The sequence below is a fragment of the Saimiri boliviensis genome, chromosome 9, assembly GCF_048565385.1.
Source record: "Saimiri boliviensis isolate mSaiBol1 chromosome 9, mSaiBol1.pri, whole genome shotgun sequence".
In the NCBI taxonomy this organism is placed as follows: Eukaryota; Metazoa; Chordata; class Mammalia; order Primates; family Cebidae; genus Saimiri; species Saimiri boliviensis.
Window position 1 is genome coordinate 96,201,585 of NC_133457.1, and position 15,676 is coordinate 96,217,260.

At 53.6% G+C, this 15,676-nt stretch overlaps 1 protein-coding gene across 1 annotated transcript; it reads right to left on the reverse strand.

The window, feature by feature from the left end:
• Positions 1 to 1,448: 1,448 nt before the first annotated feature.
• Positions 1,449 to 12,456, reverse strand: DUSP15 (dual specificity phosphatase 15). The gene is made up of 7 exons (XM_039479438.2): positions 12,210 to 12,456; positions 11,490 to 11,523; positions 9,070 to 9,152; positions 6,679 to 6,728; positions 5,332 to 5,406; positions 4,024 to 4,195; positions 1,449 to 3,170 (listed from the first exon to the last, which is right to left on the reverse strand). The coding sequence occupies exons 1-7, from the start codon at positions 12,228 to 12,230 to the stop codon at positions 2,898 to 2,900; spliced, it is 708 nt and encodes a 235-aa protein (XP_039335372.1). The 5' UTR covers positions 12,231 to 12,456; the 3' UTR covers positions 1,449 to 2,897.
• Between the last annotated feature and the right edge of the window lie 3,220 nt (positions 12,457 to 15,676).

Consider the following 15,676-nt stretch of genomic DNA (forward strand, 5'->3'; position numbering starts at 1 on the left):
GCCACTTGGCTCTGGTCCTTCCACAGCCACAGCTGGGATTCAAACTCAGGCCTGTAAGGCTCTGAAGCACAAAGCATTTCATACGATTAAATACAAGAGTAATAATTACATCTAAGCAGGAGTCCTGAGGGTGCCAGATGATCCCTTCATTTTTCTAGGTTGCAGAGGGCAACAATTAAGAGGTTGGGGTCTGCAGCCAGACTGCCTGAGTTCACATCCCAGCCCGACTTGCTAGCTGGTGACCTTGGGCCCTGGCCTCCACTTTCTCCCTTGTTAAACAGCAACACCTACTCCATGGGGTTGCTTCAGCATGAATGGTGACACAGGGAAAGTGTTTTGCACACTGCCTGGAGTGAGGACTCAATAAAGGAGTGGTGTATTTTTGTTGTTGGGTCAGAATGTGGTGAGGTAATCCTGGAGGGGGAGAGGGAGCATCTTGAAGGATTGATCGGATCATCAGATGAGTCTTATAGATGATGGGGGCCATAGAGGCTTTCTTTCTTTCTTTTTTTTTTTAAACATGGTCTCACTCTGTTGCCCAGGCTAGCATGCAGTGGCACAATCTCCACTCACTGCAGCCTTCGCTTCCATGGAGGCTGCTAAATAGGGGAAGACACCATCAGAGGTAGAAGGTGTTTTTTTTTTTTTTTTTTTTTTTTTTTTTTTTTTTTTTTGAGACGGAGTTTCGCTCTTGTTACCCAGGCTGGAGTGCAATGGCACGATCTCGGCTCACCGCAACCTCCGCCTCCTGGGCTCAGGCAATTCTCCTGCCTCAGCCTCCTGAGTAGCTGGGATTACAGGCACGCGCCACCATGCCCAGCTAATTTTTTGTATTTTTAGTAGAGACGGGGTTTCACCATGTTGACCAGGATGGTCTCGATCTCTCGACCTTGTGATCCACCCGCCTCGGCCTCCCAAAGTGCTGGGATTACAGGCTTGAGCCACCGCGCCCGGCAGAAGGTGTTTTAAGTGGGGCGATGGCAGCACCACTAACCAGCCTGGAGGACTGCAGGCTCCCTGCACTCTGCTGTCCTCCTACTTTATTTTTTATTTTTGTTTTTTGAGACGGAGTTTCACTTTTTTTTTTTTTTTCGAGATGGAATTTCACTTTTGTTGCCCAGACTGGAGTGCAATGGCACGATTTCGGGTCACTGCAACCTCCCGCCTCCTGGTTTCAAGCAATTCTCCTGCCTCAGCCTCCCAAGTAGCTGGGATTACAGGCATGTGCCATCACATTCAGCTAATTTTGTATTTTTAGTAGAGATGGCTTTCTCCATGTTGGCCAGGCTGGTCTCGAACTCCTGACCTCAGGTGATCCACCCGCCTTGGACTCCCAAAGTGTTGGGATTATAGGTGTGAGCCACCACACCCAGACTGCCCACTTTGCTCTTCACATTAACTGTGAAGGGAAAGGCCCTAACTCATGATGGTAAGTAGTTAGGAAGCAGCTCCTTCTGGTTTTGGAGGTTACTGGCAAGGAGGTTATAACTCATGGCCTTTCCTTAATGCTCTGTCTGCCTGACTGCTTCCCCCAGATGACCAAATGGTCCACTCCCTCACCACCAGGCATATTTTTTCTTTTTCTTTTTTTTTCTTTTTCCTTTGAAGCTACTGCAAAATATTTTTTTCTTTTATCTCGTGTCTTCCGGACCAGAAGGTCAGCTACATGAGGCAGAGGTTTGGCTCATTGCTGTATACCCAAGGCCTAGCACAATGGCTGGCACACAGTAGGTACTCAATGGACATTTATTGAATGAATGAGGAGTAGGAAGTTGGGGTGGAAGCTGAAGGGTATTTTGTCCATGCCCCAACTCCAATGCTGGAATGGATGTCTCCCCAACAGCCCTGAGCACAGTGATTTGTACATATTAAGAACTCCATACAAGTGGCTAGTGGGTTATAGCTATTTTCCATCCCGCTCAACTTTGGGTTAATTTTAGTATTGGAAATATCAGCTGCAATGACTTCTACTCATCCTCAGGGTCAGCTGCTGCTTTGACGGGCAGCCCTGGGCTTTAAAGTCTTGGCGGGAAGGGTTGGTCCCAGTAGCTGCGGGTGGAGCCTCCTTGCCAGGAACCTCCCAAACCAGAGGAGCCTCTTCCCAAGGACCTATCATCACGGGACTCAGACTAAGTTCACGTTCAGCTTCCCCTGCTCTAGCTGTGTGTGCTTGGGCAAGCTGCTTGATCTCTCCGAGCCCGTTTCTTCCCTGAGGAATTAGTGAACTCATGTAGTAAAAGGTCAGGTTGAGGGAGGCACTACCTTGCCTTCCTAGCTAGTATTTGTGCGAAGAGAAGGGAGTCGGGGAGGGGAGGAGCCCCTCAGGGTGGAGGAGAAGGGTTCAAAAGGTGGGGGGTTCCGAGAGGAGGGACTCGAGTCGGGCCTTGTCAGGCGGGACACCGTGACTTTGGAAGACATGTATCGTTAGAGAAGCCAGTGTGGTCCGCAGGCTGCAGTGGCGGGAGGGTGGTGGGCTGCTCCCATCCCCTTTCCTGCAGGCTGCTAGCCCCTGGCAGAGTCCTGCGGCCCGGCCTTTGTTGAATGACTGGGAGGCACTCGGACAGGCAGCTTGTGTGTCTCTTTAATATCCTCCAGGCCCGTCCAACCTTCCGGTCTCCCTCCCTCCCCTCCCGCCGCCTTTAAGGGTGGGCTCCCTCCCCAGCCCAAGGACTAAGGCACCAGGTGGCTGCAGCAGGCTGGCCGGGACACAGAGACGCACGGGGTGGGGGGACGCTGCCTGCAGACGCGGATGGGCAGGGCGGGCGCGGGAGGCAGGGTTCAGGCCGCCTCGGGGCTCCCCCAGCCCCTGGGCCCGTCCCGGGGGGCGTGGAAGGCGCAGACAGCCCCCGAAGGGAGCCAGTCGGGAGGAAGTGGGGAGCCGCGGCGGGACTGCATCCTCACTTGCCGCCCTTGCGGGACAGACACCGCGGGAGGCAAGAGAAAGTCTGCTTGACGCGCGCCAGCAGCGGCAGCGGCCGGTGAGCTTCCCGGGGCGAGCGCGGCACCAGGCGCTGCAGGCTTCCCTCGGAGGCGGCGGCGTGCGGCCCGGCGGAGGCGGTCGAGGTCGCGGAGCCCTGCCGGCAGCGCCTGCACAGCGGCAGCAGCGCGCGCAGCTCCTCCTCGTCGCGGAAGGGGCTCTCGCCGAAGCGCTCCTCCAGCTGCCGGCGGAGCTGGGGTGGGCGGGGGAGGCGGGCGGGGTCAAGGCCGGTCGCCGGGCGGGGTCAAGGCAGCCGGCCCCGCCCCACCCTCCCGACCTTCGCCCTTCTCGGAGCGTCCCGCACCTCGCTGAGCCCCGCCCTTCCTGAGCGTCTTCTTTGCCCCCCTTTAATCGGTTTCCCCTTCCCTTCCAGCAGGCCCTTCCCTCCCCCGGCCCTCCCTTCCCGCTTTGACACTCCAGCTTCCAGACCTGTCAAAGTGACCCCCAGGAGCCCAACGGGGATCATTCCTCCCGCTTTGCACCTCTGTGTTCAGAACCCCATTCCCACGGGGCTCTTCCTCGCCCTATTCTTTCCCAAAGCCGTCCTGCAGATGAGCCTCTGGGTACCGCCCTCCACCTGCTGAGAGCCCGCCCCCTCTCATTCTTCGTTCCCCAGGAGGCCTCAGTTCCTGACATTTCTACGTGGCATCTGCCCCAGGGGTGTGAGAGGGAAACTGCTGTGGTCTCTTCAGGGACGCAGGGGTGGAATAGGACATGGACGGTTCTTCTGGATGGGGTCAAACACTCAAATCCTTCAGGTTCCAGCCAGGTAGGGCAGGCGGTGGGGAGGGCTGGGAGACTTGGTCAAATGAAAGGGCCCGCACTGATCTAAAGGCATTCAAATTCCAAGTTGAAAACGAAAACACCTGGCTGTCAAACAAAATACACCTAGGAGCTGGATTAGCTCAAAGGCCATGAGTTTAAGATCCTAGAAAAATCTGCTGGGTCTGAGGCACAGGCTAAATTCATTCCAATCAGTGATCAGTTCGAGTTCGAAGAAGGATCGCCTCCCGCTGGCCCAACCCAGCCCTTGACCCCATCCCTACCTTCCGGGAACTGCCCCAGCCAAACTCTTCAAGCTGTTGCCTAAAGCCTGGGTTGGGGTTGGCGATAGGCCGGGTGGCCTTGATGGCTTCAAGTACGTCCCGCCAGCCTAGTCCCGTCACAGTCATCACATAGGCGGTCACAATTGTGGTGCTGCGAGAGATACCTGCAAAGCTGGAATCCCGACAACGCTTCAGGCTTCAAGTAAGTTCCAGTGTCCTCCATGACCCCCAGGCACCCCATCCCTGCTTCAGCTCTCCATGCTTGCCTCCTGAGCTCCAACCATAACAGACCTGTCAGGACCTGCCATTCCACCTCCAGGTCTTTGCCACCCTGTTCCCTCTGCCTAGAGCAGTCCCTGGGTTCTCCCACTTCAAAGGCCTGAGTGAAACACCATTCAGTCAGCAAATATTTTCTGATCATCTGTTCTTTTTCAGGCACTGGGGATGTATCGGGTATAAAACAGACATGGTCTGTGCTGTCCTGGAGCTTACAGCATGGTTGGGGGACAGACATTGTCCAGAGAAACAATTCTAGGTGGTGATAATAGCTTTGAGGATGAATCTAGGGGCCAGGAGATCCGCATAAGAGGTATTAATCTATTGGTGGGTGGGGTTAGGGAAGGGGTTCCCAAGGAATAGACATCAACAAAGTTTGAAAAGATGGGTAAGGGCTAGTCAGGAACCTTCTAGGCAGTGTGTATAAAGACCATGAGGCATAAGCCTGGTGGATTTGGAGGTTGGGGAGGAGGTTAGTGCAGCTGGAAAGGGGAAGGAGAGAGAGGGTGGGAGATGAGGCTTGGGAGAGCCGGCCTGATTGCTGGGCCTCCGGCAGAGCCAGCCTGAGCCTAAATAGGACAGGCGCTTAGTGAGAAGAAATGAATGACATCAACTGAGCGAGGGGCACCTGGGAAGACCCATAGTTCCTGTCTCCCAGCTTGGGGTTCCCCACTGCCCTGCACCATCACCTCAGAGGCCTGGAGGGGAGGAGGGAGGCCCAGAACTGCTGGAGGGTGACGAGCTACTTGCATGACCTCACCCGTCCCTCCCAACAGTCCCATCAGGTCAGCTTTCTTTTCCCCATTTTACGGATGAGGACATTGAGTCTCCGAGAGAAACAGCTACGTGGCTGTGGCCACGTAGCTGTTAAGGAACAGAGCCCCTGGCTGGCCTCTTCCAATGAGTGGCGGGCCCTCAGGACTGTGACAGGCTGGAGAAGGTCCTTCACAGGAACCACCTTCCCACAGGGTGAGTGTCCATTCAGCAGAGCGCATAGCCACTTCCTCCCCCACGTCACCCCCCTTAACTTACCAGTGCACAAGGCAGTTCCCCCCATCAAGGCGGCAGCAGTGGATGAAGTTGATACATTCTTTGAAGTGCTTTTTGCTAGAGGAGAAAGCAGTAGGGCAGGGAGCACTTCAGGGCAGATCTCTCAGGAGTTGTTCTGCCCCCACCCCAATTGCAGGATAGCAAGGGGTCCCCAGGTCAGCCAGCACACGCAGTGGATAGGGGCCAGTACTTGGCATGAGGTAGAGGTGTGTGTGTGAAGGAAGAATGGTGGCATTTCAGGCCGTGAGCGAGGCCAGTCATGGCAAATCTCACCATCTGGGCAGGAGTGCTCCTCCTGTGGACACTGTTTTCATGGTGGGTTTATTGGGGCCTTTCAAAAAATGTGTGGGAGGAAACACAGGGTCCCATTCCTCTGGGGTCTGCCATCAGAGCACCTGGGCACAATGATGGGCAGCAGCCAGCCGGGAGCAAGACTCCTAAGGGGCAGGACTGTCTGCCTGGCTCCATCCCCAGCGGAGAGGCACTACTGCTGATGCCACAAACAAAAATCCCATTATCTGAGCTCGATTACACTCCAGACTCTATCCTAGATCCTTAACCTGTGTCATCTGATCTTTGAAAGCCCTCCTCGACCCTGATCATGCACTCCTGATTTACAGGTGAGGCTCAGAGAGGGGAAGTGATTTGTTCAAGGTCACATAGCAAGTAAATGGCAAAGCCTGGCTAGAACCCAGATATTAACCCCAATGCCAGGAACAGGCTGAATGTGACCCCTTCTTTTTTTTTTTTTTTCTATTTTTTGAGAAAGTTTCGTTCTTGTTGCCCAGGCTAGAGTGCAATGGCTCGATGATCTCAGCTCACCGCAACCTCCACCTCTTGGGTTCAAGCGATTCTCTACCTCAGCCTCTCAAGTAGCTGGGATTAGAGGCATGCACCACCATGCCCAGCTAATTTTGTATTTTTAGTAGAGGCGGGGATTCTCCATGTTGGCCAGGCTGGTCTCAAACTCCTGACCTCAGGTGATCCACCTGCCTTGGCATCCCAAAGTGCTGGAATTCCTCATGTGAGCCACTGTACCCAGCCTGAATGTGACCTTTTCAAATTGGCCTGTGCAGCAGGTCCTAGGGTACAGTGTCCTTTCCCCATTTCGTAGCTGATGAGACTGAGGTTCAGGGAGGTCCAGAGTCTTGGCCAAGGGCATATCACAAGGGCATGATTGAGACAGAGTCAAACCTGGGACTGGTCGAGTTGACCACCTGTGACAGCTGTCTGGTCTGAGTACACTCTGTCCTCCTTCAACCCCCCTCCCCTCCCCCACCACAGGAGGCAGCTGTCTGTCCATCTGTGGGTCCATCCAGGGGAACTTACATGGGTACCTCAGGGGTATCAGCCACCGGGATGCGAAGGTAGGTGATATCCTACAAAGACAAAACACACTCAGGCATGGGACCTTGCCTACAGCTCTCCCTTACCCTGGTCTGAGCTGCCCAGTCAGGAGATGACTCTAGCCCAGTTCCCGCCCCTCTCGGGCCCACCGTTGTCCTCTCTGTCCAAAGAAAGTAGATGCCATCTCTGAGGCCTGCTGTGCCCATTTGTGACTCCTGAACCTTCTTCTTTTTTTTTTTTTGAGGCGGAGTTTCGCTCTTGTTACCCAGGCTGGAGTGCAATGGCGCGATCTCGGCTCACCGCAGCCTCCGCCTCCTGGGTTCAGACAATTCTCCTGCCTCAGCCTCCTGAGTAGCTGGGATTACAGGCACGCGCCACCACGCCCAGCTAATTTTTTGTATTTTTAGTAGAGACGGGGTTTCACCGTGTTGACCAGGATGGTCTCGATCTCCTGACCTTGTGATCCACCTGCCTCGGCCTCCCAAAGTGCTGGGATTACAGGCTTGAGCCACCGCGCCCGGCTCCTGAACCTTCTAAGCAGATGGTGTCTTCTAACCTCATCGGCAACTTGGGCATGAGGTAACTATCCCTCCCAACAGGGACCCAGGGACCTTTATCAGATATCCAGGAAAGGGCTACTTAAAGGGACTCCCCTCTAAATGGGAATTACAAAATTGCATTGTGAAAAAGTAAAGCAGGTTTGATTATCTTGAAACAAAAGTCATGAAAACAAGTTTACATTTCATGAATCATGGTGATAAAATGATGTGCTCATTATGAGACTAATCAAGGAATACATTGTCAGGATTTTTTTTTCCAACAAACTTGCTGTGATGTCCTTTGTCTTCTGATTAGCCAGACCATATCATGAAGGTTATTTTTGCTCTCTTCTGAGGCCCTCCTTGCTTTTCTCAAGAAACTGTCTTAACATTTTGATACTCAAATGGCTCTTTTCAGGTGCCTGGGACCACCAGCCAGGTTCTCACTTGTCCGTGGCTTTGTGTGAGATTCTAGCCCTTCTCCTACTCACATTCCACAAGGTCGTGACATCCTGCATCTTTGGCAAGGTTTGCAGTTTCACTTTGCAACACATTTGGCCTTGGGTTTGAGTGGTATTATCAAACCCTGCTTGGTAAAGTTGCTGATGGAGGGGGAGGGAGAGACGCTTGGGAGAAGCAGGAAGAGCCGTAGGAGCAGAGACTCGTTGTGCAGGCTGTTAGTTCATTAGTAAATACACTCATGACCTGACAACCTTCCCCATGCAGTCTAGTGACTGCTTACTCCAAATACTCCCAAGCAAGGCTGCCCTGTGCGGCAAAATATGACTCCAATGACCTGGAAATTTCTTCTCTGAATGACATTGAACATCATAGATTATTGGAGGTTGCTCTTAGAGAATATCAAATCTGACATATGGGAAAACTGAGGCCTAGAGAAGGTAAGGACCTGGCCCAAGGTCACACAGCAAGTCTATGGCAGAACCAGGTCTTTGTTTCAGATCTCCAGGACCTTTTCCCACCCATGGTTCTTTCTCTTCAGTGGATGATATAGACTCTAATAGATAAGAGGGAAGAGGCTCTGTTTATGGGCTAAGAATATGATTAGCTTTGTTATAGTATCATTTGTAATTTGTCAGGCACCTATTTACATGGTTCTCAACCACTCAGTGAAGTGGGCACTGATGTAAAGTTCCCATTTTATAGATCAGGCAACTGAGGCTTAGAGGGAGCGAAGTCCTATCCCGAAGGTCATAGAGTGAATAAACGGTGAAGATGTTCCTGACATGAGCACGTGTAGTCTGGATTTATGGCTTTCCTCTGCTGGGTCCTAACACCCTCCTTCCGCTTTCCTAGGACTTGATAATACCAGCAGCAACCCCTCTGGAGGGGACCGCGCTTTACAGTGTGCAAAGCATCTTCACTGTCCCGCAGTCCCTTTGCATCCTCACAACAGGTCCCTGGAGGCAGACAGAGCTGAAGGGTCAAAGGCCCAGAGAGGTGAAGTCATAGTCCAGGCTTGCATAGCAAGACGCAGCACAGAGTCATCCATTTGGACTCATCCATCCAGTTGGGCCATGGGAAGCCCACATGGGGGTCTTTTTAAGGGTCCGTGTGAGACTTCTGGTGCTAGATGGCCTGTGTTCATATCCCAACTCCTCAGCTTCCTGGATATGTAACCTTAGGTGAGTTAATTGACCTCTCTGGGCCTCAGCTGCCAAATAGGGATGATCATGTAAAACCGCCCAGTGGTGGAGACCAAATGAGTTAAGATGAGTCAAGAAGGAAGCATCGCACCCAGCACATAGTAGATGTTTGAGAAACGGGTCTGCACCCTCCCACCTCTGCATAGCCCTGGGATGGGAGTAAGAAGTACCTGCAGCAGAGGCTGGGGTGACTCATGGATAGAGATAATGTGTGTGATCTTATTCCGGCCCAGCTGATCCAGGTCTTTGGCATCTGAAAGAAACAGGATGCTAGAGCCAATCTGGCCGGTGTGACTCATTTGTCCCTGATGGCCAATTGGGGAGGGAGCTCACTGCCTGCCCAGCTCTCCTCCATACCCCTGCCACTCCACCTTGGCCCACCCTCTGCGAGCTCCTTGCTCCTCTTGCATCTGGGGCACATGCAAGTAACAGCCCAGCATCTCCCCAGCCTTGCTCATGCTGTTCTTTCGGTCCAAAACGCCCTTCCCAGGGATACTCTTTGACCCAGCAATTCTAATTCTAGAAATCTTGTCTACAGAAGCGCTTGCTCACACAGAAAGCCATGTGTGGAGGACGATGTCCTCTGCAGTCCTGCTTATATCACAAATAGTTTAAACATGGGAACAGCCTCGTGATCATTAAAAAGGGACGGGATGATTAATGGTACAGACATACTTTGGCACAGTGTGCAGCCATTAAAAAGAGTTCTATATGCTGATGTGCAATGATGCCCACAGTGGTTTTTTTTTTTTTTTTGAGACAGTCTTGCTCTGTCGCCAGGCGCCAGGCTGGAGTGCAGGTGGCACGATCGAAGCTCACTGCAACCTCCACCTCCTGGGTTCAAGCAATTCTGTCTCAGCCTCCCGAGTAGCTGGGACTACAGGCATGTGCTACCATGCCCAGCTAATTTTTGTATTTTTTAGTAGAGACGGGGTTTCACCATGTTGGCCAGGATGGTCTCGATTTCTTGATCTCATGATCCGCCCGCCTTGGCCTTCCAAAGTGCTGGGATTACAGGCACGAGCCACCGTGAGGGGCCAGTATTATGTCTTTATCTACAAAGATCTATGAATAATGACCCAGGGATGTACCCAACAGTGGCCATCTCTAGGGGCTGCATACCCAGCATATGCAGACATTTTATATTCAGAAGAAAAAACACATGTCCCCTCTCTCTCCACTTCGTTATTTGATGAGCATTTACCATGTGCTAATCATGTGTATACTTTGGCTGTCCACTGGAGGTCTGGGGCCAGCTTCTTGGCTCCTGCCCTTATGGGGCTGGCACACTTAAAGAGGACTCAGACCCTACTTGGCCAACTTGATTTACTCACAGGAATCAATGTGGCTTGAGCAGCTGAGGGAGCTCCCAGGAAGGAAGGGACTAGGGTTTACGAGGGTGGGGCACCTGAGCCCCTCCCTCTCTGAAGCTCTCTCTGACTTCACAGATGGAAGTGATTTTCCCACCTTGGGTCACCCAAGCCCTGGACCAGCCTGCCCTTTAGCATGTTTTCTTTATTTATTTTTTTTTTTTTTCCTTTTTGAGATGGAGTCTTGCTCTGTCACCCAGGCTGGAGTACAGTGGCACGATCTGTACCACTATAACCTCCGTCTCCTGGGTTCAAGCAATTATCCTGCCTCAGCCTCCCAAGTAGCTGGGATTACAGGCACTCACCAACACACTTGGCTAATTTTTGTATTTTTAGTAGAGATGGGATTTCACCATGTTGGCCAAGCTAGTCTCGAACTCCCCACCTCAGGTGATCCGCCCACCTCTGCTTCCCAAAGTGTGGGGATTATAGGTGTGAGCCAATGCGCCCAGCCCCCTTAGCATACTTTCTACCCGTAGCCAAAGGTCTGTGTTCAGCTCTGCCTGCTGGCCAGCAGCCTAGAAGCCTCTGAGGAACAAGGTATCTATACATGTGTGTCCCCTCCTCCTGACTGAAGATTTCAGAAGGGATGGATGAGAGAATGGGGAATGCAAAGCTTGCCGGCTCACCACCCGGCCACTTGCAGCTCCAGGCTGCCCAGCTGCTCCAGGGCTCTGGGGGTAGACGGGGTTGGTGCTCATGACCCTGCTCACAAGGGAACCCAGCCCATCTCCAGAGACCTCTCCTCTGACAAGGAGGAAGTTCTGGGGGGAAGAGCTCCCCGCTTCCCCGATAGAAGCAGCACCCCCAAACAGACCTCAACCCAGATCCTTGGGGCCAGAAGAGCCCTCAGCGGCCTGTGGACCTTTTGTGCTGAGGAGGCTGAGGCTTAGCGCAGGTGTAGACCTGCCCAGGTCCCCTTCCAGGCCTTGAACCCTTTGCTCTGTTCCTTTGGTCTAGCGGTAGAACACTGGGGAAGGCTGAATGGCGGGGAGGGGTGTCAGTGTCAGGTCCCCAGGCTCCCTCCATGTCCCTTCAGGCCTGGGGACACTCCCCTTCACATGCCCCGCTTTGTCCTCCAGCAGCGCTTTCCTCCTCCCAGTCTGGCACTGCTTCCCTGCCCCCAACCCCATTCCGAGGTGCATGGGCCGGGGCATGCATGGTGGACACAGGCCTGAGACAGAGTGCCACAGCCTCGGGGCAGAGCAGGCAGTGCTCACCAATGAAGTTTCCGAGGTAGAGTCCAGGGAGTACCTAGAGGAAGGACAGGCAGGGGTCAGTGGGGCAGGGGCTGCACCCCCTTCCACCCTCAGAAGAGCTGGGGTACCCATAGTCCCTCTGTGTCCCATGAAGGGTATGGACCTCGGGGCTCCGGGAGCACCCTCCTTCCCTTTGTGGGCCCTGGGTCCTCTGTGAGGGGTCTGGGGTTCTGGGGAGGGGGGCAGGGGGTAAGTTAACCAACGGGGGGCTCAAGGGAGGCCAGCTCGGGTATGAGAGGGGAGAGGAGGAAGGCAGAGGACGGGGTGCAGAGAGAGGTCTTAGGGGGTCTGAGGGATCTTAGGAGAGGAGAAAGGGGGACTTGCAGGGTGGGGGGATGGAGATTCCGGGGTTGGGGAGGCAAGAAGGTAGGGACAGGCAGAGGCGGGAAAGGATGGCGAAACAGCCCGGGAGAGAGCCGGACTCACTGGGAGACAGCCTGGGAGTGACAGCCACAGCAAGACACAGCGAGGGACTCAGAGTCACGGAGCGAGAGGGAGAGGGCGGACACGGCGGGGACAGAGACGCAGGGTCAGAGAAGAGGCAGAGACGCGGCAGCCGTGGACTCGAGGCACAGGGACCGGCGAGACCAGAAGGTCAGAGGCGGGCGGGCCGAGCTGGTCAGCGCCGGGCCGCGGCGGCCGGGCGGGGGCCGGGGAGGCTGCGCGGGGCCCGCCTCCTACCTTGGTCATGCCATTGCCCATGATCCCGGGGGCGGTGGTCCGGGCGCACCCCCAGCTTGCCGCCCGGAAGGCGCTCGGGTCACAGCTGCTCTGTCGGCCCAGGCCCGGCGCCTGCAGCCTGGCGGGGAACGGGGGGCCTGGAGTCCGCGGCCCTGCCCAGCCCTGCCCAGCCACCGCCACCGCCCGCCGACCCCCAGCCCGGGAGGGAAATGGTGGTGGAGCCGCCGCCGCCGCCGCCGCCGCCGCAGGCTCCTCCTACCCTTTCGGTCATGTGGGGGCCCCCCCCTCTGGTCGCGGTGGGGGGCTGGACAAAGCCCCAGTGTGCCGGGCCCACGGCCCGCGGGACAACGGCAGCTTGTTGGGGCCGCGTGGGGCCGCCACTCCAGAGGTGGGGGCAGGGGCCCTCCCCCAATCCTGGCACCGGCAGGCGCGGGCGGTTGGGGGGGACGTCGCCCAGAGCCCCCCGGCCGGCCCACACACTCCTGTCCCCCTTCCGGCTCTGCCAGGACCTCCCTGCGGGCCCCGGGGCAAAGCACCCAACTTCTCCCCCTCGGCTTATAGCAGAAGCGGGACGTGGCTGGACTTTGATGGCCAAGGGCTCTCTGCTCTGCAGAGTCTGCTTGGAACCGGATAAGTGGGTAATTCCTTCTGATACATCCCCTCCACCCGGGCAGACACCCTACCCACCAAGCTTCCTCCTTTCCCAACCATTCTCCCATCCTCCTGTTCTTTGATATTCACCCGTCCATCTTCCCATCCATTCATCCATCCTCTCACTCCTTCCTTCCATCTACTTCAGCCCCTAGGAGGGATGGTGCCAGCTAGGTAACCTCTTCTGGGACCAGACATAACCGCCATTAGGGGCCCCAAGAAATCACAGGTGAATGTTGGGAGAGGAGATTGGGTGGGTTCCAATCTAAAGGAGACTACAACAGCATGTATTAATTGCTAGAGCTCAGGGTCCTGGAAGGTGGGTCTGGAGATCAGGGTTCAAGGCCTTGTTCACCTCTGACCTGCTAGGTAACCCTGGGAACGTCCCTGTGAGCCCCAGCTAACCCTATCTGTGTGTCTGAGGATGTTGCGCTGAGTCGTTCCTGGCTGGCAGGACCAAAGCTGGAGAAGGTAAAATGACCGAGACACTTCCTATAGGACTGAAATAGAAGCAGCTGCACCAGCTTTGTTTCTCCGGCCACCACCCCCACCCCCCATCTATAGTAGTGTGTGACTGTTGGGGACTGTGAATAGAAAGCAGGACAGAGATGATCCACAGAGCCCTTTAAAATACAGTGATCCGAGAAAAAGAAAACTGTTTCTTTCATGTTTCTTCCTTCCTCAAGTTCATGGCATACATGAGCCTGCTCGTCTCCGCTCTCATGAAAGTCCAGAGTTCTCATAAATACCAAATTATTCAGTAAACAGCTACTGAGTATCTAGTATGTGATAGGGACTAGGGACACAGCAGTGGGTAGAGATTTTTCCTACCTTCATTAGCTAACAGTCTAGACCAGAATTGCCCAGTTGAAATATAGTGCCAGCCACATGTGCAGCCACATTTAAAAAGTAGAAACAAGTTAATTGTCGATGATTATTTTTATTTAACCCAATATATCCAAAATATTTCAACATGTAGTCAGTATTTTAAAACTATGAGATATTTTATATCCTTTTAAAATTGTATTAACTATTCAAAATCTGGTGTCTTTTACACTTAGCACATCTCAGTTCAGACAAGCCACATTCCAAATGCTTACTAGCTATATGCCACTAGTAGCTACATATTAGACATCTCAGATCTAGGAGGGAAGGCAAACAAAATAAGCAAAGAGACAAATAAATTATTTACAAATGGTCCCAGTTTTCTATGACAGAAACAAAGCAGACAGGGAGCACTTCTCTGAATAAGTGACATTTGAGCTGAGAGTGATATATAAGGACCCAACCATTTAAAGAGTGGAAAGCCAGGCTCGGTGGCGCATGTCTGTAATCCCAACACATGGGGATGCTGAGGCAGGAGGATCATTTGAGCTCAGGAGTTTGAGACCAGCTTAAGCAGCATACTAAAACCCCATCTCTAAAAGAAATTTGGCTGGGTATGATGGCTCACGTCTGTAATCCCAGAACTTTGGGAGGCCAAAGCAGGAGGACTGTGTGAGCCCAGGAGTTTGAGACCAGCCTGGGCAACACCAGGAGACCCTGTCTTTACAAAAAAAAAAAATTAGGTGGGACCTGTAGTCCCAGGTAGTAAGCTGAAGTGGGAGGATGACTTGAGCCCAGGCAGTGGAGGCTGCGGTGAGCCGTGATCGCACCACTGCACTCAAGCCTAGGTGACAGAGTGAGACCTTGTCTCAAAAAACTAAAAAATTACACGCACACAAAAGAAAAAGCGTGGAGAGAGTATTTCCAACAGAAGGAACAGCATGGGCAAAGGCCCTATGATGGGAATAGCTTGGACTTTGTAAAAAGCCAGAGGGACTGGAGTAGAAGGAGCCATGGAAGCTGTTAAGAGATGAGGCTAAAGATGATGGCTGGGGGCCAGAGCATGCAGGACCACATACGGCCATGATCGGGAGTTAAAGCTTTTCTTCTCTTCTGTCTGATAAAAACCCAACAGGAAAATTTAACCTGGGAGGCCAGGTCATCTGATTTATTTAAGTCAGATACTTCGTTTGGCCCCTCACTGACCCTTTCTTTTGGTGGGGGCCACTGCAGCAGCTCAGGTCAGAGATGACAGTGCCCTGGGGACAGAGTGGGACCCGAGAAGCTGAAAAGAAGGGGATGGACCCAGCATATATGAATATTTTGGCAGGGCAGCTGAAAGCTGAAAGGACTTGCAGATTGATTGGATGTAGGGGGGAAGGAAGGAATTCTAGGATTGCCCCCAGGCTTCCTGACTTGACAGTCACTACCTGTGTCACAGAAATGAAAGCAAGGGTGTTCACCGATTCAACAAACACTTATTGGGCACTGAGCTATACACGGAAAATTGTGCCAAAGATGTGCTGACTTAAGTTTCCCCAAATGCCCGACCCATGTACGGGCCTGCTTAGGATCACAGAGCTGTAAGGCCAGGAATGGTGTAAAGAAATGCTGGTGCTGGGCGCGGTGGCTCATGCCTGTAATCCCAGCACTTTGGGAGGCTGAGGCGGGAAAATCGCTTGAGCCCAGGAGTTGGAGACCAGCCTGGGCATCATGGCAAAATTCTACCTCTACAAACAAACAAAAAGCAAAAATTAGCCGGGCATGGTGACACAAACCTGTCGTCCCAGCTACTTGGGAGGCTGAGGTGAGGAGGATTGCTTGAGGTTGAGGCTACAGTGACCTGTGATCACATCACTGCACTCCAGCCGGGGGGACAGAGGGCGGACCTCTCGAAAGGAAGGAAGGAAGGAAACGCTGATAAAGGAGCCTGAAGAGTAGCTTCTTACCATGGCCCTGGCCTTAGCAGCTCCGTGATCCTAGGCAGGTGA

Coding starts and splice junctions, on each gene's coding strand:
- DUSP15 (XM_039479438.2), bottom strand. CDS start 12,230: ATGGGCAATGGCATGACCAAG. Junction 11,524..12,209: donor TGGGCAATGGCATGACCAAG/GTAGGAGGCGGG, acceptor TCCTTCCTCTAG/GTACTCCCTGGACTCTACCT. Junction 9,153..11,489: donor CTACCTCGGAAACTTCATTG/GTGAGCACTGCC, acceptor TGTTTCTTTCAG/ATGCCAAAGACCTGGATCAG.